This window comes from Phaethon aethereus, assembly GCF_964289735.1.
Source record: "Phaethon aethereus genome assembly, chromosome: 3".
Taxonomy (NCBI): domain Eukaryota; kingdom Metazoa; phylum Chordata; class Aves; order Phaethontiformes; family Phaethontidae; genus Phaethon; species Phaethon aethereus.
This window is the reverse complement of record NC_138576.1, coordinates 98,022,094-98,048,175: the sequence shown is the minus strand read 5'-3', so window position 1 is coordinate 98,048,175 and position 26,082 is coordinate 98,022,094. Positions and strand designations below refer to the sequence as shown.

At 46.3% G+C, this 26,082-nt stretch overlaps 1 protein-coding gene across 2 annotated transcripts in view; it reads left to right on the top strand.

Annotated features, from left to right (window-relative positions):
- Positions 1-1,012: 1,012 nt before the first annotated feature.
- LOC309403507 (uncharacterized protein) overlaps positions 1,013-26,082 on the top strand; it is a gene marked incomplete at its 3' end in the record, with an annotated part of 59,995 nt that continues 34,925 nt past the window's right edge. For both annotated transcript variants that reach the window (XM_081997660.1, XM_081997659.1), the window contains exons 1-3: positions 1,013-2,048; positions 22,388-22,463; positions 23,765-24,255. In XM_081997660.1, the coding sequence (XP_081853786.1) occupies positions 1,944-2,048; positions 22,388-22,463; positions 23,765-24,255 (672 nt within the window). In that variant the 5' untranslated portion in view covers positions 1,013-1,943. The remainder of the gene's footprint in view (positions 2,049-22,387; positions 22,464-23,764; positions 24,256-26,082) is intronic.

The following is a 26,082-nucleotide window of genomic DNA, read 5'->3' as shown; positions in this document are numbered from 1 at the left end:
ATCTTCTCAAAGCAACATTCACCAGGGTAAGGAAATTATAAGATATTCTCAGTTGTCAGGCTTTGGGATGTACCTTGATTATTGGTTAGGGATCAGTAGCAGTTCTTACCTAACATTAGACATATTATTCCATATCTATATGGGGGATTTCTGCTTTCATCTGGCATTTTAATCTCTCCCGTTGGAGGCAGGATGCTAGACTAGTGATCTGATAATGGGCCCCTTACCTGTTTTCCTGTATTCATGCAATAAGGAAACCAGAAGTACCTAGAACAACATACGGTGACTTAAACTCATAAGATGGTACAGTGATTTCAATTTGGTGTGAACCGGGGAGAAAATAAGTGAAAGTAAGTCCACAGCGTGAATGCAGAACTCACAGAGCAAGTATGGTTTAATAGATGAGATGATAGTCTACTACTGCAGGCATCGTCTTCACTATCTGAAAAGCAGAAATGTTTTCTGGCTCAGACTCTGTGCCTGTTGTACTCCAAGAAAAATACTTTGCCAACTGGAGCTGAGCTGAGGCTCTTTCCCCTGCAGCGAAGATGTCCTCTTTCTTTTCTGCAGTCAGCATTTTATGAGAGCTCTTTCCATACCTCGTTATAGGCTTGCTGGCTGAGAAAGGGGAGCCGGTATGTTAAAAAGCCTGTGCTCCTCTGGAATCTGTACATGAGTGGAGACCTCCTCAATGCTTCCGAACCTGTCCCAGGAGGAAGGTTGGGACAAAAAGGCACTATGGGCCCCCAGGGACTGGTAATGGGCAAAAGGGACCTTTCACCCAGACACAGGGAGTTTTATCACTGGCACGGAGTTGGCCGCGGCTGAAAGCCCTTTGTTATTCCTGCTGGCAAGTGTGCCAGTGACTTCCCGGGGGTTCAGAGCGGCGGGGAACCTCTCTGTCAGTCCCCCACCACTGTTCCTGGCTGTTTTGCCGGGGAGGTTGGCCATGGAAACGGAGCACCTTGTTCCTGCAGGAAGGCAGCTGGCACAGCAGGAGCGGTGCCACCCTGGCCCCTCATTCACTGTGATAAAAGGCGGTGGCGAGTTCCGCTGCTCCTGCAGACCCATTGCAAGCCCCCCGCGATGGGATACACCCCGCCTGCCTGCGGGTCGGTGCTCCGAGTCGCGGCTGATAGGCGATGGCGTACCCTCCCGGTGCGAGCGGCCAGGATGCGGTACAGCACAGGCAGTTTTCAGTCTGCTACGTCCTGAACAGAGCCCACTCGGCTCGGGGACCCAGGGAGCGCCACCCGGGAGGGGCGGCCGGTGGCACCGCGGCGGGCCTGCTCCAAGCCCTCGGGCACTCTCCAGGCCGGAGAGCACGCACCGTCGCTCACCCGGCGGGGCCCCTTTAAGCGGAGGCCCCGCCCCGTCCCGCCCCGGCCCGCCCCGGCCGGCCAATGGGCGCCGCGGCTACCGCGCCGTTTGTTACAAGTTTCCCGTCGCGGGCCGGGCCGCGGGGCGGCGGCGCGGCAGCTCGGGGCGGTGGCGCCCGAGGGCAGCGGGGCGCGATGCCCGCCTGGGACTCCCGGCGTCGGGGCTGACGGGAGCGGGAGCGGCGCCCGGGGCCTCGGCTAGGGAGCCCCGCTGTCCCTCAATAAACACTCTGCGGCGAATGTCTCTTGTCCCTTGCAGCACGCTGCCAGCTGGTACCTCCCTCCTCTCTGAAGCGTAACCGGGGAGGGGGTGGAAAGCAAAGGAAGTTTGGTATTTATTTTTTTTTTTCTTTAGACTTTGGGAAGGGATTCCCTCTCCCTCCCCCCCGCGGAGTACTGTAGGGCAGAGTGCGGTGGCAGAGGAGAGAGGGGCACAGCTGGAAGCGGGCTGTCCGGAGCCTCGCCCCCGCCGCCGCGTACCTGGGGGTGCTGGATGCAAGCTCTGCGGAGCTCCTCCAAGCGTAGCAGCGGCGGCTCGGCAGATGTAGATGCGTGCGTGTGTGTATGTTTAACCCTTTCTTGACTCTTCGGATTTGTACCATGCTGAAGATCCTCACCAAAAAGCTCAGGAACCAGAGTTTGAATGAAATCCAACCTTTCCAGCTGAAGGTAAGAACAGCCGGCTATGTCTCGGTTGTTTTTTGCATCCTTCAGGTAACTAATAATGGGGCCTTGAGAAGCTAATAACTTGCAGTATTTATTATGCTGGGCCAGTTTCGGCCAGTGTGCTCAGTAGGCACTGGCCTAGGCTGAATTCCTGTTACTAAAGTCGTGTTCTTTTGCTCTCAGTTATCCTGCCCAATTCGATAGCCAATACAGAAAAGTGGATAACGGCAGATGTATCTGTCTGTTCTTTAGTATTTACTTTTAATGGGGTTCACATGTAGCTACGTAGGCATTTGCCTGTCTAGTTACCTTTGTAAGTGTGCAATCTGTAGTCTCCCAGCCCCCGCCAGACTAGAACCCCCCTGTGCTAGCTACTGTACAAACATGATTTGCCTAAAATGCCTTCCAGCTCGTTATTTGCATTTCCCTCCCTTCTGGTCCTGAAGGCTGGGATCTGAGCTGAAGTTTGCAGCTGGGCTTATGGCCATTGACCCATGGCTTTCTGAACTCTGCTTACATCCTTTCTTAGTGCTCAAAACAAAAATGAGGCTCACAGATTCAGAATAAGGAATATCTAAGCCCTTCCTGCCATATGCAAGGGGATAGAAATGGAGTCTTGATGAGTTCCTTACAAAAAATTACCAGATCATGATTTCACAAAAGTGTTGTGAGCCAAGGGATACCCCCTGAAATCAGCAGAGTTACTCTGGATTGGCGTCAGTATTGCGGGAAGTGTAGCGCCTGGCCCCAAATCAAAAAGGATCTGGGAAAAGCAGCAGCCCTCATTGCCCGAGTTGGGGGCTGGGGATCCGTATACCAGACTCTCGTGGAGTCTTTTGTATGTGTTACACAGAGGCGGATTGCTGTGTCGCTGCACTTCTGCGCAGTCACTGGACATGCTCATGGCAACTTTGTTAGAAACAGTGCTGATGTTTCCTCAAAGTTTGCTGTGTCTGTGTACTTCTTCCTGCGGGGATTGCATATTCTGTGGCTCTCGGGGGAGGCAGGTTTAGGTTTTATTTATTGAAATAAAATAAGGGCAATGCTTTAGGTTGTGGTGGATGGATTCAGTGCAGAATACCTCTGCAGAGGCAGTGGGGGATTTCTTTTGAACACTGTGCTTCTGGGCCTTGTGGCTGTGATTGCCTCCTATAGCTTTATTGTTTGTCTCTTGGAGCCTCAGGTTGTGAAACCATGAGAATCTTAGGAAGCAGCTCTCAGGGGTTCAGCCCTGAGATACAGCCTTCAGGATGCTTAGAGGCATGCAGGAAAACAAACCTGCAGGAGTGGGTATCTGCAGCCATTTTGTTCATATTAATGGCAAGGTTTTGTGCTGCAAACAGGTGGTCTGCATTTTTGCAGGCTCTATAGAGAAGAGAGACTTAAGCTTGCCCTGTTTATTGCAAGGCTAATGCATAGACCATCAGAGGTAGCATTGCAGCCTGCCATGGGAAGTGCAATGACTGGTATACGTGTGCATGGGCAGAAAGCCAGACTTTCAAACTCTGGGTTTGTATATGGTTTGTAGGCCTTTGGGGACCATGTGCAGCTGCCTGGTCTTGGCTGAGCCTTGTACCAGCATAATAATCGCTTAACATAGCATGCAGTGCTCTGTCTTAGGTGTTGGGCCAGATCTCCTTGCAGGTGTGGACACAGGATAGGTGTCATGAGCGGTGTGGGAGCTTCCTGTGGCTGCACCATGCATGGACCCTGTGATGAGGCCAAGTATCCTGTACCATCTCCCTCTACTGCCCTCAGATGATGTGGGGCTGCCAAGCATAGACCAAAATTCTGCCTTCTCAAATTCCTCACGGTCTGTGCCTGTGCAGGTCTGTACGTATTCTGGCATGTGTGGTACGTGCATTATTTAAAAGGTCCAGTCTGCTGTCATTGAAACATTGTGAAAATTTAGTTAGGTGTGAGCATAAAATCAGGTCTGTAGTAGTGCAGATAGAGAATGAGCAACTAATTTGGACAGAGTGAGAACTGATCTGCATCCACCACCCAAACCAAGAGCTTTCTGAGCCTTAAAAACAGTGTGCTTAGCTCCTCTTCAACTTCATTACCCACTTGATTTTGCACTTTATGACCTTTGTTGGAAGTTCCCAAATTAAAGGGAAAGCAAGCTGCTGTTGTGTTTCTAGCTTGCAACAGTACTGCCATCAGGCAAAGTCCCAGGAGACTGTCCTTGGGTAAATTGTCACCTCATTTTTGTGAGCTTGGGAGGTTTGACCAACCTTGGATTGGCATCCAGCTTTGGGAATCTTTTCAGGATGACGTTTCTGCCCACTGTTAAGATCTCATTTTGGTACCATGTGTCCCAAATTGGTTTAATGTGGTTGTGATAGGTCTTCCTAGTCTTGCCCCACTTGGAGAAGCTGAGAGGCTGCCATTGTCTGCTGTAAGTGAAACCATGAAATATGCAAGCTTTGGGTGTTGATGTAATGGACTGTTCTTTTTTTCCCTGCGAAAGTTGGTCTTTAGGCAGTTGACAACTAAGGCTGCACAGAGGGCTTTGACTCAAAAGGACTGCTGGTTGTTGCTGGTGTTGCTGATGAAGTTACTGCCCCTTTATTGCCCTTTCACCAGAAGTCACCATAATGGGAAGGGAAGAATTGACTGACTGACATTTCACCTGCTGTTGGGTTAGCGTGCACTGCCAGCAGTTTCTGGAAAGGGTGGCTGGGCTGTGAAGCATGGTAGTAAAGGTTCAAATGTGAACCCTTAGCCTTGGAAGATAGGTCCTGCTGACCTTGCTCTCTCCCGGGTGGATGCTTGTGCCTCTGTAGCAGGGGCGGTCAGTGGCAGTGTGTCCACCCCTGAGCTGTTGTGGTTCATAGTCCAGACCATTGGCTTAGAGTCCTTCAGCCACTGCAACTAAATCCAAGGAAGGATTGTGAATTGGAGCCTTGTGCCTCAGCCTATTGTTCTACCTCTTGCTTCAGTGGTCTGGTGTTATTTGCTAGAGATTAGGCCAGATTCAGAAACTTCCAGTTTTTGGCTGGCTGTTAGAAATCAAGAGCCAAAAGCAGATCTGACTTTACAGGTTAGGGCTCATCTTTGGTAACAGCTAGCAATTGCGTCTGCTCTAGAGCAGATTTTCTGAAACAGGAGAGAAGAGTGAAAACAGGGGGTTGTCCCATACTGTAGTGAAATGCTTCAAATAAGGAAAGTGAGAGGCCTGTAATTCAAGGCCTGAATTTTTTGTTGGTTGTCCAGTATTACAGTCTAGTACAGGGTTTTTTATTATTTTCTTTCATAGTTTTGGACTGGTAGCCCTGAGAAGCCCTTCCTGAATTATAAGTCAAATTGCTTTTAAAATTCATATCCTGGGGTTGCATGTGGTTTTATGTGATGGAGTACTGGTATTGAGCCCTTAGAAGTACTCTCCCACCAACTCAGTGAGATCTCTACAAAGGAAATGTCTTGTTCATCCCTGCTACCTGGGGAAGGGATTTCTCACACAAATGCGTTTCTTCCAAATCCCTCTTCAACTCTTGTGCCCTTGTATATTTGCGTAGTGGCTAAAGTGTAGGTGTCTATTTTCTAAGCTTTGCTTGTAAGCAAGCTCCTTGGGGCAGGGAGCATCTGGTTGGAACAAGTCCGTGCATTGCCAGTCAAACTAAGCCCTTAATTAGTGGCCCTAGGTGATATCAAAATGAAACAGTTGGACTGTGGTGTGTTAAAAAATTAACTGGCTGGAACATGTAGCTGAAGAAAACTGAGCACTTTAAGGGTGGCAATTCCATTCCAACCTTGCTGTTGACACAACCAACTTTGGAGGCAATGCAATTGATGTTCCAATCCACAAAAGTTGTTAAATTATTTACGTACTTGGCATATTCCTTTTTGTCCTGGGCAGAGGTACTTAAGACATTTGTCATTCGATCAATAAAATTAAGTCCTATGTGAGTCTGTTCTGGTGATAGAGAACTGCATTTCTCTCTGCTATGTAATTTTAGCCTTATGTTTGCTTACAAGGGAACTGTGGACTAGGCACTAACAAAGCCACCGTTATCAGCTCTCTTCATGTACCCTTGCAGCTTGTACGTGTGCATACATAGCACTGGGGACCAGCAAGTCATGTCAGTTATTTTCTGCTGGCATCTGCATCTGGAATCAGCTATGAGACTCTGGTCTGACTGGCCAGCCCTGACGAGTGACCGGGAATCATCCCAGTCCTCCCTATATGAAGGGGGTTCAGTTGGCTGTGCAAAGTGAACATCAGGCTTGCAGGCAGTGACTTCTGAGTCACTGTCCTGGCAGTAGCTGGTTATTCTGGAGGGCCAGGAACGTGTTATTTAAACTTTTTCTCCTCAGACCAAAAAAGAGCTAAATAGCATTGTTATTATTGATACACAGAGGGTGCGCTTTCCAAGATCTGTGTAAAGGCTCATACTTTGTGTGAATGAGGACAGATTAATTTCCTTCTTTCTTTGGGTTGTCTGCTTGTCATGTGCTCAGCCAGCCACTGGTCTTCAGGCCGGCTGAAGACAGCTTAGCACAGTGAAAATTTAGCTTCGTCTGTCTTGTGCTGTATGAAGGTTTTCTCTCCTTCATGGATTTTTTTCCAGCATATCCCACCAAATAGGTTCATTCCTTTAGGGCTGGAGGACTCGGTTTTACATCGAATCTTTGCTTTTCCTCCTATTAACACCTGGTAACATTAGATGCTTCTGGTTTGTCTTAATCTCACTCAGGAGGGGGACAGGCACTTGCATGAATGTGTGTAAGTATAATTTTGGCTATTGGAGTATCTATGAATATGCCTAACGTTAGGCTTGTGATAATTTAGACTAAAATTATGTTAGTGGGTTAGAAATGCTGTGATAGATACTTTGCCTGTTCTATTCTTTGCCTTGGCTATCCCAGCCACGCAGAAACCTTAAGTCTTTGAGGCTTCTGCCTGAGGCATTGTAAAATAATAGGTTTGCAATTCTTTCTACTTGGCTTCTAAGGTCTGAATCTTCCAGGGTTGTCATCTTTCCTGTACAGACATCCAGCACCGATAATCTCCTGTAATGACTTAATTCCAGAGAGTGGGACTTCAGACAAATTGCAGATATTGCATATACAGCGTAATGGGAAGTTCATTGACATTGGGATAGTTCAGTGAGACACCCTTTCAGCTGGCTTTATGACTTATATGAAAATATGGGCTAGATTTAAAAAAAAAAATCCACCCCTCAGTGTCATGAAGAAACCGTATTACTTTTCACTGTATTTCCCAATTCTTGTTTTTTATTTGAATGAAAAACTGAATTCTGAAAATGTAATACTATGTATTTAACTTTTGCATTTCTGTGAAAACAGATTAATCCCTTTTGCTTTGCTGGACAGTGCAGTTCTAATTCATTTCCAGCTGTCATGTACTGTCTTCCAACTTCTAAATTTATGTTGCACTGTTTGGGATGCTAAAAGTTTTCCTGAGCAGGAAAATAGCTTATATTTGAAGTGAAAATAGAAAGCAGACCCAGGTCATCAATTATTTTAATTATGGCTCTTGCAAAACAGTGGGTTCACCTTTTAAAAAGTAAAATGCAAGGCTTGCATCCATTTAGGACATCTCTGGAGTGGGGGGTGGGCAGGGCACCACCCTGTACTGCAGACTGGTGCTGTAGTACTACACACTACACTGGCTTGTAATGTGCCAGTCTGGCCAGTTTTTCTGTCTGTTCTTGGAGCATACCTGGGGTCACAGAAATGTTGTTGGGATGTCTCAGAATGGGAACCAAGGGCTGTAATCTTTTCAGTGGGAAAGACACTACCACCCACAGTGTAGGCAGCACCAACCCCTCCTTACCCCCATGCATTTATCTGTAGCCCCTGTTCTCTTCAGTGGGATTCGGGTTGCCAGGTGACCCAACTCTTCCTAGCAACCAGCATCACAGGTATGTGTGCACTCAGGGCTGTTTTCTACTGCAGTAACTGTTGCACGTGGCCGTGGGCAGAGCCTGTTTGTCGTCTTGCCACCGTTGACCAGCAGAGTCAGCCAGCTCAGCTGTTTTTGAATAGGCACCAGCACCACCCACAACTGCTCAGCATGAACACCCAGGGAAGGATTTAGAGAAAAGCCAATTAGTTGTGACCTTTATCTGCACAGAAAGCATTCCCTATGCAGTATGAACTCTGCTGTGACCCAGACCTAAAAGTCGATGTAAAGGACATATGGCCCAATGTGACCTATGCAGAGCTGTCTCCGTGCCAATCTCGGCACAGGCCTGCCCAGGCTGTGAGGACACAACACACAGGTGAAGCACAGTTCAAAGTAGTATGGTTTCTTCTGGACCAGCTTGGTCACCCCTTGGGGGTGGAGAGCTGACGGTGCCTCTGGGCATTTCTCCCCTCTCTTGCTATGTTCTTCTTGCTTTTCAGACCCAGTATAACTTCCTCCCTGCTGTGGGCTAGTCTGTTTGGACATTGATGTGACCTCCATGCGTACCTCAGTCTATACATCAGACTGAATTGTGCAGTTGTTGTAGGACAGGCATTTTGAGGCTGGGGCATCTCGGGAGCTGGCTGAGGCAGAGGGAATGGATCTTACATGGTGAGTAGTCTCTCTTCCTCCTCTGTAATTACTGCAGCACACCAAGCACTCAGCCTGGTGAACTTCTGCTGTTCTCTGAGACAGCCATAGCTACAACAGAGTACCCTTGTGTGGGTACATCATGTGAAGAGCTCGTGTTGTTGCCTCTCTAATTCAGCATTGATAGCTTCGTGGAGGGTGAAATACTGGGGACACTTATGGAAACTTCATGGTGGACCTGGATGTAAGAAAGTATCTTGCTTGGAAGATCTGCACCAAAGCTGCCACATAGCTGCATGTGCAGTAATCCAAATCCTGGGTCTTCCTAGTTGTTCTGGGTTAGCATGGCAGAATGTCATCTGGGGGAGGCAGGGGTTAAAAGCCCAAAGAAGGTTCTGAGAGTGACTATCAGCTTTGCAAGCAGCTGGTGTGGACCCGTCTTTGTTTCCAGCCATCTCCTGCCCCAGCAGTCTTAGCCAGCCAGCCCACTATCCAGGCTCACTGTAGAAGTAAAAGTCCTGCTGTAAAGCCCCTTCAGCTTGTCAAGGCTTGAGCTGTGGTGCTGGGAATGCAGATCAATGCCTGTGCCCCACTGGCATGCACCTTCTAAATGAGCGTTGTCAAAGAGAAGATGTGGTAAAACTTGGGGAGGTGTCCCTCAGGCTTGGTAGACTGTAAGGCTATAGATTGCCTTCCTCAAATGAGCTGCCAGCATGTGGGACTGGCATGACTAGGTTGGCTGATTATGGTACCCAGCAAACACAGCTGAGAAAAGCCCTTTACAGCTTTGCTTGGGATCACATCCCAACCCTTGTTCCAGCATCAGCCCATATGAGAAGACCTAAGAGTTCAGGGCTGGAAACACCTTCTGAGAAAGAGGAAACCAGTGCCTGAGCCTGGGTGGCCTGAGGAGGTTTTTATTAGTCATGTCTCCCATTTCAGGGAGAGGTTTGTTGCCTGACTGCAAGGTAGATGGTCCTTACTCAGTTTAGATTTATGAAAGGACAGGAGATGCCTGGTTAAAGTACTCCCAAATACCTCAATATTCATTAATGTCCACAATGAGAGTAGATGGACCTTGGTTTCTGACACTTCTGGGGAACAAACCATTGATTGGCCTTGGGTAGCTGATTAATTGATTTGACTGGGCTATAAACCTGGCTTTGAGCCACTGATTTCCAGGAGATCACAGAATTCAAGTTGCTGATGGCATAAAGATCCTATCCCCTCACACTCTGTTCAGAAATCTGTCTCATTTTACCCCTTCCTAATGGGGTCACATTGTTTCCATGGTGCAGGCTATTTTATTTAACTTATGTCCTTACTTCTTGGCATCAGGGGCCACAACCTGCCAAGCTCTATATGTGCATAAGATGAAAAGAAAATTCCCTTTGGTTGAATGGGGAATTTCCCATCTTGAGGAAAGGTGCCAGACAGGCAGCTAGATCCTCCAGTTTGCTGAGAGTGTGTCTGGATGTAAGCTGGGAAAATATAAAATAATCCTTCCATATCCTGTCACTCAGTTATTACATACAAAGCCAAGTGGTTGTTCCAGACAGTTGTCTGCAGCCAGACTGTTTTTGTGTGTGGGTTTCTTTTTTTTTTTTCTTTATTCCTAGGCATTGGCTATTCCAAAGAAATAAAAGTTCTTTGGCCAAAGGCTGATTAACAGGAGAGAACAGTGGTATTATGGTGTGCAGCATACAAAGCGATAATTTAGAGGCTTAAAATTTCAGCAGCTTCCATGTATATGTTTTTGTTCATAGAAAGCCCTTTATTCTGGCTTGGACAGAACAAGTCATCTTTGGGAAACCCCTTGGTGGTATGTTGCAGAGGGCTGCAGTGCAATGCAACTTTTCCTCTGTCTTTCACCTAAAATGGTATGTGGGGGTGCCAATTTAGTATGTGGTGCTTTGACACTGTGGCGGTAGCTATCTGTGGTGAGTGAGGTGAGTTGGATCTGCAAGAACACTGTTGGACTTTGTTCTGTGCATTCCCTTTGTTGCGACATTGCAAGTAAATGCATCTGCTGTGTGGCCTGTGTCCATGAATGGGGCTTAAGAGCACCCATCCCATGTTAGACCTACAGTTTGTTTCCCCTGGTATCGTATCTCCTGCAGGTGCTGGAGGTGGGCACCTGGGGGAGACTGTAAGAACAGCACATACTTTGGTCTAGGGAACTTCTTGAGACAGAACTGCTGTCCATGCATTAGTAGCCCAGTGGACTTCTTTTACCCAAACCTGACCACTTCCCCTCATCAAATCTATGTAGGGTCTTTGTATCCAGAACATCATGTGGCAAAAGGTTTCACACCTTAGCTACATGTTGCTGAAGGATCACCTGTTGTTTCTTTAGAACCTGTCTCTCACTAATTAAATTTTGTTCTTTTTGGTTCGTATTGGAGGAGAGAGTAAACATTCAAATTCTTTGTGCCACTCATCTTTAGCTTCCCTCCATATGTGGGGTGAAGAGACCACCCCTTTGGCCAGTTTCTCCCAACTAGGAACCACTTGGAATCACACAATGCCTACCAGAAAAGGATCTGTTGCACTGAGAGCCATTGCAAGTTTTTACATGGTCCTAACTTACTACTAAAGATGCCTGACTGGATAGATCAAAGATCTGATCTTGAAGGATTGTCCTAGATTACTGGCTTGCTCAATGATAAAACACAAGAAGTTTGGTGTAAATCCATAGAGATGAAACAGCTTGCATCTGCTTGCACTCAGAAGGGTTAATGTGGGATTTTTAGAGGAGGACAAGCCTGAAATGTCTCATGTGCTCCAAATGCATTTTCCAGCCTGACTGTAAGGCATTGTTCCTTATGTTTGCAAATCTGCCTAATGTAGTTCTTTATGAGCAGAGGTGAGTGGCGAGTGAGGTCTCCCAACACAGGCAGCTTCTCTTTAGCTAATGGAGTATCTCAGGGCAATGGCAGTTGCCCTCTCTGGGTCTTTTGAGGAGGGAATGGAAAAACTGTTACCAGATGTGTTGTTTATGCCAGCTGCTGTCGGCTGTACTCCCCTGGCAGAGGGGACCCATACAATGCTGGGGAGTTGCTGTAAACTGTCAGAGAATCTGGCCTGTGCAAAGGGACCGCTTCTCATCACAGCTTTGTAATAACTGAGCTAGGCTAGTGGGGGTGGGCTGTGAGTTGGGAGGAGTGTATTTAAATCCCTGCGGCCTAAGCAGGAATGGTTGGCAGTGGTGTGAGCAGCCATCTCCCACCCTCTCCTCTCTCAGTACGTGCGTGACAGCTAAGATTAGCTATGCTATAGGTGCCTCTCCAGTTCTAGGTGTCCCTTGTACTCTATTCCCCTTATGTCTGAGAGGGTTGTCAGCCTGTGATAAATAGTGCTGCTTTTAATCTGACTGTGTTTGGAGTTGAGGTTCAGCAGCAAATGGGCAGTAAATTACAGAGGGAGCTAAGTCACTGTATCTTAACGCAGGCTGGATGAGGCCCTGTAATGAAGGTCTCTAATCCTTCAGGCTCCTTCTTGTCTTTCTGGACTGCTGTGCTTTGTGGTGTCAACAATGCTGAATAACACTGCTCCTGCAGGGTGCAAGCCAGGGGAATGCCAGGGCTCTATGCTGTGAGCTGTCAGAAGAGTTGACCTCCTTTACAAAGGGATCTCTTTGCAGCACAACCGTTTTGTAGGTTGCTGCTTCTTTCTGATGGGTGTTTCCAGACACTTTACCACTGTTTTCTTTGCTAATTCCCTTCTGAACTATCTATGTAAAAAGCTATCTCCCTGCATAGGATGAGAAAGTTAACAGTTGAATGCTAGTCTTCCAAGAGAATCCTTGAAACTTGGATATGAATTAGCATAACTCTATTGCATTAGCAAAGCTGGCAAGAACTGTACTGTGTGGCTCCATCACATGCAGGTGACTGCCAGCTGAGACCAGGCTGCCCTGGGTGTTTGCACTGAGCAGAAACGGAGTGTTCAGAGGAAAGTAGAGAAATTGCTGGAATATTACTGGGAACTGGTGTATCTGGAAGCTTCGCTTGCAGGTAGAAGTGGAGTTGGAGTGTATGGTTTCTGCCATAGTAAGAATTTTAAACCTTAACTCAGCCTCTTAAACTAACAACATGGGGATAGTTTGAGAATTTGGTAAAAAAATTCTTGCTGCCAGAAAGGATGATACATATCACAGCATGGAGCTGCAGCATTCCCCTGGCTCCTGTACTGCAGAACCAGTCTTATTTTGTAACACTTAGTGGTCTGGGAAGGCAAGGAGAAAATTGCAGGATTAAAGACTTTACTCCTAGTGGTACTCTACTCCATTGTTACCAGACCCCATCCACCTGCTGAGTGAGGGCTGTAGTGACTTTGTTCCATCTGTAATACCACAGAATCATTAAGGTTGCAAAGGACCTTCAAGATCATCAAGTCCAACCGTTAACCTAACACCACCATGCCCCCTAAACCATGTCCCCAAGTGCCACGTCCACACGTTTTTTTAATACCTCCAGAGATGGTGGCTCCACCATCTCCCTGGGCAGCCTGTTCCAATGCTTGACCACTCTCTCAGTAAAGAAATTTTTCCTAATATCCAATCTAAACCTCCCCTGGCGCAACTTGAGGCCATTTCTTCTTGTCCTATCACTAGTTACTTGGGAGAAGAGACCAACGCCCTCAGCCTCCTCTTCTCCAGACTAAACAAGCCCAGTTTCCTCAGCCGCTCCTCATAAGGCTTGTGCTCCAGGACCCCTCACCAGCTTCATTGCCCTTCTTTGGACACACTCCAGCACTTCAATGACCTTCTTGTAGTGAGGGGCCCAAAACTGAACACAGTATTCGAGGTGCGGCCTCACCAGTGCCGAGTACGGGGGTACAGTCACTTCCCTGCTCCTGCTGGCCACACTATTCCTGATACAGGCCAGGATGCTGTTGGCCTTCTTGGCCACTTGCGCACACTGCCGGCTCATGTTCAGCCGGCTGTCAGCCAGCACCCCCAGGCCCTTTTCTGCCGGGCAGCTCTCCAGCCACTCTTCCCCAAGCCTGTAGCATTGCCTGGGGTTGTGGCCGAAGTGCAGGACCTGGCACTTGGCCTCATTAAACCTCATACAGTTGGCCTCTGCCCATTGATCCAGCCTGTCCAGATCCCTCTGCAGAGCCCTCCTACCCTCCAGCAGATCAACACTCCCACCCATCTTCGTGTCATCTGCAAACTTACTGAGGGAGCACTCGATCCCCTCATCCAGATAATTGATAAAGATATTGAACAAGACTGGCCCCAGAACCGAGCCCTGGGGAACACCGCTTGCGACCGGCCACCAGCTGGATTTAACGCCATTCACCGCAACCCTCTGGGCTCGGCTGTCCAGCCAGTTCTTTGCCCAGCGAAGAGTAAACCTGTCTAAGCCACAAGCTGCCAGTTTCTCCAGGAGAATGCTGTGGGAGATGCTGTCAAAGGCTTTACTAAAGTCCAGGTAGACAACATGCACAGCCTTTCCCTCCTCCACTAGGCAGGTCACCTGGTCATAGAAGAAAATCAGGTTGGTCAAGCAGGACCTGCCTTTCATGAACCCATGCTGGCTGGGCCTGATCCTTTGGTTGTCCTGCACATGCCCCATGAGCACTCTCAAGATGAACCGCTCCATGATCTTCCCCGGTACCGCAGTCAGACTGACAGGCCTGTAGTTCCGGGGATCCTCCTTCTGGCCTTTCTTGTAGATGGATGTCACATTGGCAAGCCTCTAGTCATCTGGGATCTCCCCTGTGAACCAGGACTGCTGATAAATGATGGAGAGTGGCTTGGCAAGCTCCTCCTCCAGCTCTCTCAGTACTCTTGGCTGGATCCTATCAGACCCCATAGACTTGTGGGTGTCCAGGTGGCTTAACAGGTCCTTAACTGTTTCCTGCTGGATTATGAGGAGTTTATTGTGCTCTCCATCCCTGTCTTCCAGCTCAGGGGGCCGAATACCCTGCGGATACCTGGTCTGGCTATTAAAGACTGAGGCAAAGAAGCCGTTAAGTACCTCAGCCTTGTCCTCATCCTTGGTGACAATGTTCCCCGTCATATCCAATAAGGGATGGAGATTCTCCTTGCCTCTCTTTGTTGCTAATGCATCTGTAGAAGCATTTTTTGTTATCCTTTACGACTGTGGCCAGATTGAGCTCTAGCTGGGCTCTTGCCTTTCTAATTTTGTCTCTGCTTGACCTAACAAGATCCTTGTACTCTTCTTGAGTTGCCTTCCCCTTCTTCCAGAGGTGATAAACTCTCCTCTTTTCCCCGAGTCCCAGCAAAATCTCCTTGTTTAGCCAGGCTGGTCATCTTCCCCGCCAGCTCTTCTTATGGCACATGGGGACCGCCTTTAAGATTTCTTTCTTGAGACTGTCCAGCCTTCCTGGACCCTTTTGCCCTTCAGGACTGTCTCCCAAGGGACTCTTTCAACCAGTGACCTGAACAGGCCGAAGTCTGCCCTCTGGAAGTCCATTCAGTTTTGCTGAACCCTCTCCTTACTTCACTCAGAATTCCAACATTGTGACCTGTTAAAGATATTCTGGGTCACATAGTGGCTTTGAGGATAAATTAACTGAATGGAGTTCTCTAAGATTTTGAGTGTTTTGGGTGCTAAGGACCAGAGTCTGGGCATCTTCTGCTTAGGAGGCTTTTAAAAATCTCTTATTTTAGTTGCTAGCATTTTTTTCATATCTTGTGTTGCCATACAAGCTTGACGGCTGGTGGGAGGAGTGTGTGCCTATATGTGGGTGTCTGTATCATGGGTCTCTGGTGGGTAGAACTGAGTCTGTTCTAGTCTCTTTGCAAGTACTGCCTTTTGGAGGTTTATCTTGAGTGGAATTTGAAAGGATGATCTTGTTTTTGCTCTTCTAACAATATTCACCCAGAGATTTTGAGAACAGACCCATGGTGGATAGGAGTCAATGGAAAAGGTTGTTGCCATGGCTCATGTGGTACCCGTGTATAAGACCTGATCCCTAGCTGTTGTAAAACAGTGGAGCTCAATTGTAGGCATCAGCTGCATTCAGTTCCCTGTGATCAGAGAACATCAGGTGTCTCCTGTTCTTGGTGACTATGGAGTCCATGTGTTCATGCACCATAGGCTCATTGGTGCTTGTATACCATACTTCTCTGGAGCAATGGTGAAGCACCAGGACCTGCTGGTTGGTTGTTTTTTTTTTTTTATTTTGTGAAAGCACCATGTGTTTTTGTCTTTAGTCTTCCTCTGCAAAACATCTCAGCTTGGCCCTGGGAAGAGCAGGGGAAGATTTAGAAAAGGAGGTTTGATGCAGACTCTGACAGCTGCGAGAGAACTGATGTGGGGCAGATGAGAGAGTGGAGGGTCCCCATGTGCTTTGTGGGTTTGGCCTGGACTGTCTTTTGAGCAGTCTCTTTGTGCCCCTTCCTAGTGCTGAAGCCAGCCCCACTTGCACTTGTCTCTGCATAGAGCCCTCAGATTCACTCTACTTGCAAATGAGGATCCCCAAGCCTAGGGCAGTGCCCTGTCAGCTCTGTAGTTCTGAGTCAGGTTTGTCCACAGTTGTAACTTCTTTCAAGGAGCTGTAGACAGTAGATAAACATAATCTCGCTGTGTAAACAGCATGTTCAAAACACACATACTTGTTCGTGGAATTACAGAATGATTGAGGGAGAGAATTTAAAACAGTAAGAGGACCACACATGCGCCTCTTCTCACCCACCCACTACTCATGTCCTCACTGTTCTGTGTAAGCCTAGTGCTTTCTTCTCAAGATCTAGGTAACCCAGCTTAAGCCCCTGCTTCTGGAAATCAAGTTCAGCCATTGTTCCACAGAACAGAAGCTCAGTTTCCATGTTCTCTGGTTAATGATTCCCACCACTTGCACCTGAGACTTGCCAGTCACAGTGTTTGCCTGTGTCTGTGTAAGGTAAACGTTCAACAAAAATGACATCTATATTGTTAAAACATTGTGGACGCGGCTACCTAGAATGACTCTCTTGCCTCCCTCAAATCTGTGAAACCACCAACAGTTAAGTAGACTCTACGCCCATTCATGTTCTGACTAAACATACAGCATTTCTACAAAAATAGGAATTTTGCTGTCTTTGGCATGGGGCAGGCCCGGAAAACAAGGGCCTTGAGTGCTGTGTCCCACTGGCCCATTGCTGCTTTCACTGACTCAGCCAGACAGCTGTTCTGTCAAGCAGGACAATGTTCAAGGATTATAAACCCTGGGTTTGAATTGTAGCCATTTGCAAGGAAATGGGGAAAGGATTTTGAAGGCAGGAACTATTACGAAAATTAAAAAGGAAAATAATAAAAGAAAACAAGACTTTAGAAAGCTTTTCCAAACTAGGATTGTTCTGTCTGGAAGTTTAGCTGTTTTAGGACCCCAGCTGTAAAACACAGGTCGAGTCTGGGAAGTCATACCTCACTTGTGGATGTTTGAAGACTGAACTGAATTTAATGTCTAACTCTGCTTTTCTTGAGGAGAGAGCAAGCATTAAAACCTGTTTTTACTAGAATAAATTGTCACTGTAATGCTGAATACCTCTAAAATAAAATTTAAAGGAGAACTTATGAGAAGAGTTAGATGTTAATTTGAAGGTCTGTTTGACTCCTTCCTTCATCCTCATGTTGTTTCATGGCTCAGAACTGCCTTTCAGTGTCTCATAATCTCCCTTGTTTTGCCACTCAAATTCAGAGTTTCTTACAATTGGGAGGATGGCACCTCCCTCATTTAAGATCAGGCAGTGTCCCATGGCAACTGCAGCAATTGCTGACCTGGAAAAATAACTGTGGGGAAATTCAGTAAAATGTTTTTACTAAAGCCAAGCAGTTGAGAAGGAGAAGAGCCAGCAGCAGAGCCCTGTGCTGTAGGATGTCCGTGTCTATAGCAGCTGCTTTGTAGGCAGTGTGGCAGGGAGAAGGTAAGTAAGCACTGGTTTCATTTCTTCAGTCTGAAGGAAATGGAAATCTGTTCCCCATAGCAGAGATATCAGTAGTCGTTGGTGAGCTCATCATCCCTTTCTGCTTTTGTGCCAGGAACCAGTGAGTGAGACCAACTCAGCAAAGTCTTTTTCTAGCGCACATGGAAGGGGCTTTACTGGAGTGCTAGGGCTGAAGTGAATGAGCCTGTGTAACAAACTGCCTTATATGTGGCAGCACAGGCAGCATTGGCCTCTGCCGGGGAAGAAGCCACCTCCTGGAGGTAGACTCCCTCCCTCCCAGAGCAGAATTGGGAATGATGCCCTCCAGCCTGTGTGCATTCTTGATTCAACCTGGGAATGAGGGGTTGCCTGTGGTCAGTTGTATCTTTGTCTTATCTGCTCCTCATGTACACACCTTCTGCTGCACGAAATCACTCCCTTGGTTTTTTAGGACAAAACATCCATGAAGTGAAGCCTGTTGGGAGAGATTTGTTCTGCCTTAGAAGTGAGATTCCCTTCTCTTTTGTAAGCTCCCAGGTGATTCTTAATGTAATTACTTTTGAGCATATGATAGGTTAATTTCTCTTCTGTAAGCAAACCCAAGAGGAACTTCACTTTAACAGGGTAGGGGTTTATTGTCGGGTGTGTTTCAGGGCTTTAGACTCTAAAAGAGTGACTGGACCCTTTAGGACCTGGGCAATTCTGGCTGCAGCTAGTTATCATTACTCAGTTGACTAGCAGCCATTTGAGAAAGGCAAAGATTTTTTTCTGTCTCTTGCTTTTTCTTATATATGCTAGTTTGTCTTTCATGTTAAATCTCCCCCGAAGTTATAAGCATTACACTCAGTTCTCCTCAAATACCATCTGGTTATTCTACACAAGCCCATATTTCCTTACTGGAGATTAATACAAAATCAGGTGCATGGGGAAGTTTGTCCATGTTTCCATCTGGCATGGTGGGAGTCCTTACACTGACAGAAGTCATGTCTGGTGCCAGAGCTGAAGGACCCAGGTGTAAGACTAAGGTCCTCATGAACAGGAGGCTGCTGTCTTTGAACTTCAGGTCTGATGCATTTCGTGAAGAAAGACTGGAGGGTGGATAGGCACCTGTCCTATGTTTTCTGGCTTGTTTTGTGCCATGTAAGCATTTACATGTTGATGCAAATTGGAGATTTTCTTCTCTTTAATTTTGCACATTAAGGTACAGACTGTACTGGGCACAGTCCTGGGCATCCTGTTGTAGCTGACCCAGCTTGAGCAGGGGCTTGGACTAGATGGTATCAAGAGGTCCCTTCTAATATAAACAGTTATGTGATTCTTATGCTGTGAATAAAGCATGACCTAGTGGGATCTTTGACATGGAGATAAACTTCTCTGCTATTACAGTGCCATAATTCTGAGTTTGTGAGGCAAACAAGGCAGCACAGTAAATCTGTGGCCAGTTAAGACAGGGACTGTGTAAAGGAGGCTGGAACACAATACCACTGTGTTAAGTGGAATGCTTTTGAAGAGAGGGAAGTGTTACTGTTAAAGCCTGTGAAGAGTCAAGGAGGGAGCATTTATCTCCAACTAGTCAGAGCATTAGTCTTTGATTCCTTATATCTTTATAGTTTCTGGAAATTCTTGTTACCCATACAGACAGACAGTCATTTTTTGATATTCCATTAATCTTTGTCTGTGTGGTGTTTTATGGCAAGGAGTTTAATGTGTAAAATTTGAACTCTGCAAGGTTAATGGTTAATCTGTGAATGCTGGTTCTCTGTTAGGGTGGGAACATGGGAGCTAGGGTCTCATATGTAGAAGCTTGGGAGACTTCAGTTCCCAAAACTAGGATATAACTTGTGGAAGGATTTACTCATAAAAAGTGAATATAGCAATACTAAAGTAGAAGACGTTGCTAAATGACAAATGGGGGGAAAATGGTGGTGTATCTGGAAGATGTGAAGACCAAGTGTGAGTGTATTTGCATGTGTGTAACACACAAAATCAGAGGCAATATAACTGCTGAGTTGTATCATCTGTTTACTTCATTCGTGCATAAAATGCACAGTTGCTAGATTTTGAGGCTTTCTTATGGTTAGCCTGTAATGTATGTTATGAAAATACTCTAATTTCTGAGGGTGTTGTCTAGAACAAGTGTACAATAAACAAGTGGGAATAATGGGAGAAACCAAGTCTGAATGTTGGGAGAAATGTGCTACTGGTGTGTTCTTTCTCCAAAAGAAAAGGTGTCAGGAAGAGTGGCTCAATAGATATCTCTAATTGCCTTGATTCTGAAAAGCACTTCATGTTGCTCATAAAAATCGTAGTTGGTTATAGAAGAGCAAGTGCTTACTTTTCCATGGCTAGCAAGACTGTGGGAGCCCCTTTTTTCCATGAAGCCTTTCGTATTGTCCTACCACTTTAATTTCTTTGGGGTATACTATGGGACCAAATCCACAGGCTCAGTATTTCCTTGCTTGAAAGAGGTTTCTGTTCTCTTGCAGGTGCTCTGAACAAAGCCTCTAGAGAAGCGTTCAAGGCAACTCAGAGGGGATTAGTTGTGGGCTGCCTGTGGGACTGGGGACGACTTAGCAGAGGCGAGTTATCCATATGAGACTAGAGGTTAGCAAAATTGTACTTGTATGGGGAGGAATGAATATTCTGGAAGCCCAAGACCAGTAGACACAAAGACCTTCAAAATGTCAATCATTGACTCAAATCCAACTCCTATCTTAAGCACCTCAAGCCAGTGACATTGTGCAGTAGCTCTTTGACTTGCACGTGCTAGGTGTCATTGCCTCTTTTTTTGGAAGCAGCACCATGCTATGTATTGACATTTACACAGTACAAAAACTGGGACTGATAGGTTTCCCACACAGAGCTGTTAAACCTCACTGAAAACCCTGCCACATCTAAATTAAAGGTTTTTATGTGGGAATGAGACACAAAGTAAGGTCAGTACCTCTTGAGTTAGAATTGGAGCCTTAGCTTTTGTAACGAAGACAGGACCGCTGTCTGTCTGTAGAGCAACTAGCACAATGGCACCTCAGTGTCAGCTGTCCCCGCTATGAACTACCATGGCACAAACAAGGTATTATACCTGTTCTGGGGACAACTAGAAGTCTGTTAATTTGGCAGTGTTCCTCAGTGCCAGCTGCCTTTATTAAATGACTCATGTGTGTGAATATGTACAAGAAAATTGTAGTTGCAGTGGAAAAACAACCCCCTGCATTTACTTCAAGAATATCAGAAATGGGGATAAATCGGAACCACTTTCCCTATTCATCATTGACAGTTGGGAAAGTTGTTTAAAGACTAGCAAGGAAGGAAAATATTTTCTGATTTCTTAAAGGGCAATGTAAACATAGAAGGGCAAAAGGTAGCTTTTAAAAAAGGAGAAGAAAAAAGGTGGCATCAGGCTTTTGGGGGGAAAACAACCCCACAATCCTGGAGGATGGTCACAAAATAGGTGGGTAGACTTAACAGCTGTTAAAGTCAGAATTTCTCCACTATTCCTGTTATTTCTCTGCATCAACTGTATGTGTCTTTCATAGGCACCTGGTTAAATGTAGTTGCTCTTTTGGGTCTCTGGGAGGCTGAAATACTCCAAAGACGTTTCCCTAGGAGCAGTGGTGAAGGCAAAATGGGTCCGTATCAGTGTAAAGGTAGCATGCTGCCTTGCCTTCTATAAAAGTCAAGCGCAGCACATCAGACACTTTTAAAATGGAAGCGTAGCATGTAACCTTTTGAAACTTATTGCCACTAAATACTGTTGTGGGCAAGTAACTTACGAGACTCAGTAAGAATGATGGGATTGCTTATTGTTATTCTGGATAAAAAGGTGTAAGGAATAATAAAGCTCATCTTGCAATGATGTCTGTTGTAAAGGTTTCTTTTGAAGTATTGCATTTTCCTTTAACTCATTTCATTTTGGCCATTGCCAGAGACACGTACTGAGCTGCATAGCTCAGAGGTTTGATCTAATAACTTCCAGGTACGCTTTATGCAGCAGAACAAAAGTCACTTTAGGAACAAGGTAGGTAGAGTTTCCTCTACATAGGAAACTCGGCAGCAGTGGGATCTATCTGATCTACAAAAGCTTGGTTTCAGATCTCTCAGCCCTTCTCAAGAGACAACTACCAAGTTTGTTCAGTGTTAGAACATGTTTTGAGTGAGTGGGTATTTGGGTATACAGCAAGTGGTTTGGTCAAGTCCATTGGCTGATCCAAAGCAAATGTTCCTGAAAATGCCTGATAGACAAAATATTACTGTTACTAATGAGAGTACTCATTACTCTTGGAGCACTTAAAGGTCTTCAGTGGTACTGTAAGATTCTGTGCTGGCAGCAACAGTGTAATGTTACTGTTTTCATTTCTGTGAAATCCTGTTTCTTTTATTTCTATTACATTCCTCAGAGTTGTCCTGTAGGAAAGCAAGATGAGTCTGTTCTTTGGTGGCTTATGTGTGTGTGCCTTCAAAGGGGAAAGTGTGGACATAGGACAGCTAAAGTTAACATGCCACTTCCATTTGTGGGTGCCTTGCAAGATGATAGTGCTGTTGGCAGGATGTGTCTTTATTTCGGCAGTGGGTTTTGGAGATTCAGTTGTCCACGTGATGTGGATGTGGTAGGCCATGATGGTTCTAAGCTGTGTGTCTGGGGAGCTGAGGGCAGGGTATGTTCGTTGTGCTTGGGAAAGAGTTGGTGGTGCAGTAAGGTGGAAATAGTGGTAGGCTGTGTGTCTTGTGTTTCTGCAAGTAAGAGGATATGATGGGAGTTTGAGGTTGGGTGATGAGGATGTGTGTACAGGGAGGTGCAAAGGCTGGGTGTGTGCGGTTAGTCGGGGTAGATGCCTGCAGGATATGAGAGGGGGAGGGTGGGGGAAGTGGCTTGGGCAGCAGCAGGGCAATGTTTAGTGTTCACAATGAAGCCTTTTCTTTCTCCTTGCCCTCTAGATATCCTACCCCCCAAGTGATGAGGACAGCGACGACTCTGAGGGTGAGAACCAGGAACTTGCTCAGATCGACAGAGGTAAAGGGATGAGATAGGAGGGTTTTGGGATGCTACAGCTGATGTCCATTTTGCTTTTCACTTGTACTCTTGGAAGTGCTTCCTTCTGTGTCCCCAGTGTACCACAGGCTGATGCATTAAGTCAGTCACCTTGAAGTCCTTGGGACCTCACAGGGAGAGGTTGGTGTTATCAGATGCTGCAGTTGCACTTTTCTTACTGGAGATAGACATTGTTAACCACATGTTAAGGCCACATTGGTGCAGACATGGAACACAGAAGGTCTACAGTTGGGCCAGCAGCAGAGCTGGGTCTAAAAATTTATCTTTTATTCCATGCTTGTGCACCTGCATCATCTTTGTTCTACATTTCCTCTTCCTTGTCATTTCCAGTTTTGACCTCCCCTTTCCTCATTCCCTTGGACTCACTTGTCTGATATTAGCTCACTCCCTTCCTCCTGTACTGTTGGTATTGGGCAGCCCTGTTCTTGAATCTAGCTGAGGATCTTTCCTAGAGGAGAGACAGGTGCTCTGCTATTGTTTTTTGGAACTGGTATGAAATGGCTTAGAGCTGTGGGTGAAATATGTAATAAATGCATCTCTTGAGCTATGCTAAGTCTTTGACATTTTTGCATGCCCTGTGGTTTATTGTAATTTAGCCAGATTCAAGTGGATTCTTATTCAAAGGCAGAAGTTGTTAAATTCCTGACCCACAGGACATGTCCTGTCAAAATTAAAATCCCTGCTCCACATGCTTAACACGGAAAGAGCTCAGCAGAACAGGTAGAGCGTGCCCAGCTTATGGCTGAAGGCAGGCTCTCTTATATGGCAAGCCTTGTAATAGAAAGAGGACCTTTGCCTCCAGAAGCCAGATCTCTATTACTTGAGCCACAGACATGCTGCTTAGAATAATGTAACTAACTTACCTCCTCTGCCCTGAGAACTGGTCACTAGAATTTAATGTTTCTAGCTAGCGGTAAGTGCCTAACAGCACATTTGCAAGATCATGTCTTCTCCATTTTCAGGGGATGAGGTGGGTGGCAGGTCCGTGTTCTGGCTCTGCAACTAGACTTCCAGGTGACAGTTTGCAAGGGGTTGTCTATCAATCTGGTCTAAACAAAGTCCTGGAATACTTCTGGGGGAAGCATTCAGCCAGTGGGGTGTTTCTTCTGGAGGGGGGAAAAAGGTGGAAAACAGCTCAGAAGTTTACTTGGGAGGAGGTAAAAAAAAACCTAACAAAACAGGTCAAGAGAAAGCAGGCCCAGTTTATTAGGGCATGGGACGCAGATCTGCTCTGCCATTCCTCTATCTCCTCCTCCCACTAGAGAGAAGACGGAATTGTACCTTGACCCCTCTGGCCACCAACCAGCTCCAGAACCAGGAGAACCAATGCTGCAAGGTTCGGGCCCTCTTCCATGCCAGCCTTGACCGCCACAGCTCGGAAGAGGAGCTGGAGCGCATTAACCGAGAGTTTGCCGCTGAGAAGCGAAAGTGGTCCCAGGTCAGCAAGCTTGCCTGCTGCAGTGACAACAACAACACCTCCTCCAGTGACGACGAAGTGAAGAACTTGTGTGCTATGTCCTTCCGGCCTGTGGCAGAGCAGACTGATGGCATGCACGCCAGCCCAAGCCCTGTGCTGTTCAGTGCCTCTCCTCCCAAGAGACTCCAGCCCCTGGTGCGGAGCCCACCCTCCAGACCTTTAATCTTAAAAAGCGTTGGGGCAGGCCTTGAGCAAGTCATGCCTTGTAAGAGACATCGGCAAGGATATGGGGATAAGGTCAGCAGGCCCAGCCTTGACCTGGAAAAAATGCAGCAGGTAAGGCAGAACTTCGTAGAACTGAGGAAAGCAGCATCACGTGAGACAAGATGTTGTAAGCAAAGACGGAAGAGGGTAATTGAGGCAGGGCTCAGTAAGTTCATAGTGCTGCTTCTTGTGATCATATCTTCAGATGTATAATTGGTACTTCTGCTGTCTGTCTAGGATAAACTAGGCCTAAGTGTAGATACCTCTCTTGAGCTGCAAAGCTCCTACTGCTTGAGTGGCTCTTGCTACAGCTGGGCTGTTCTCTTGCTACCCGCATTAGGAAGGCAAGACCTACACTGTCTGGTTCATTGCATCACAGGAACAAAGTCACTGGAGTTCATTTTTGTCAAGTTACCCTTGCTGCCATGAGCTGACCCATACCATTTACTCAGAAATTAATTAATTAGGGGCATATAAAGAATACCTTTGATGAAAGTGGTTGTAGATTTGATGATGGATAGGTGCTTCCACGCTTGTTGACCTCCTTGGGCCCTGGTCTCCTTATGCCTCATAGGAATTTTACAGCAATGTAAAACAGTGCTTTTCACCTTTGTAGTGTTTTACAAATACAAACGGTTTAGTTTGCTCTAGATGCAGTTATTCTTGATTTTGCAGGATTTCTGTAGAGGCTTGGGATTAAAATGCATAAATGTTGGGAGTTTGCCTCATCTCTGCAGAGGCTGGGAAATGGGGCATGCCTGGTACTGGTGGGTTGGGCTTGGCTGGGCTGCCTTGCGCAGTGCCCATCTGTTGCCTCTTTCAGAAGGCGTTGTTGTAGAGTTAGTATTTCAGCTCGCTCTTCATTATTTGTTTTTCTTCTTGCACTGGTGTAGTGTCAGTTTGAAAGAATATCTGCAGACATCTGCTGACCCTGGTAAATTGCAGTAAGTTAGACAGTTATTTTCAGTTCTGAATTTCCTCTCATTAGGGAAGAATTTCACTGCCTCTGTTTGGTTGGATGCACTAGTTTTAACCTCACTGACAACACCCCCTTTAAGCCTACAAGATGGATCCACTAAAAGAAAGGACTCTGTATTTATTTTCCAAGATCTAGAAAAGTGAGACCCCTCCATTTCCTCATTACGTTGCTGCCTGTTCTCAGTCCTGCTGGCAGCACACATCCCATGAATACATATTGCAGAGATTTGTGGTTTCATTACAATTTTCCTCACCCCCTCTTTGCCCTTCTGGCCAAGTTTCTGCTCACAGAACATTCAAAAGGCCTAGTCTTGCATTTCACATCACCCAACTCTTCTACTGATATTGACAGACTTTAATTAGTCTCACATCCTTATGAGAGGGGAAGGAAGCTGGTAAGCCTGTGCCCAGTCTTCTTTTTTTTCAGGGTGCATGTGAGTAAATGGAGAAATGTTCCTTTTGGCCCAGGTGCTTTCTCTGATTTGGATCCTAGGCATAGCATCTACCTGCTGTGCCTTAAGTTCCTTTCAGCAGTGTGTCTGGGAGTGTCTTGGTGAAGGCTAGAGGCTAATTTAAACAAGCTTTCCAAACTATTCTAGTTTTCCTGGGAAACCCTCTGAGAATTATTTGCTTTCTACTCTGTCTGCATTGTACACTTCTGGATTAATCGTAGCAAACATATTTGCAAATGTTGAAATCTGGGGTGGCGGTGATGGTGTGTTTTTTAAATAACATTTTTACTGTAGATGTCATTAACACTTCTAGGTTGTGGAATCCCTGTATAAAGAAAGGGTATTCAGCTAGTGGTTTTAATTTAAAAGTGTACTTTTTGGGGGGTGGGAGGGGAATATGCAAAGTGAGATACAGCCTGAATATTGTAACAGTGTTTTGTCATTTGTATTATTTTTATAGCTTTAACTG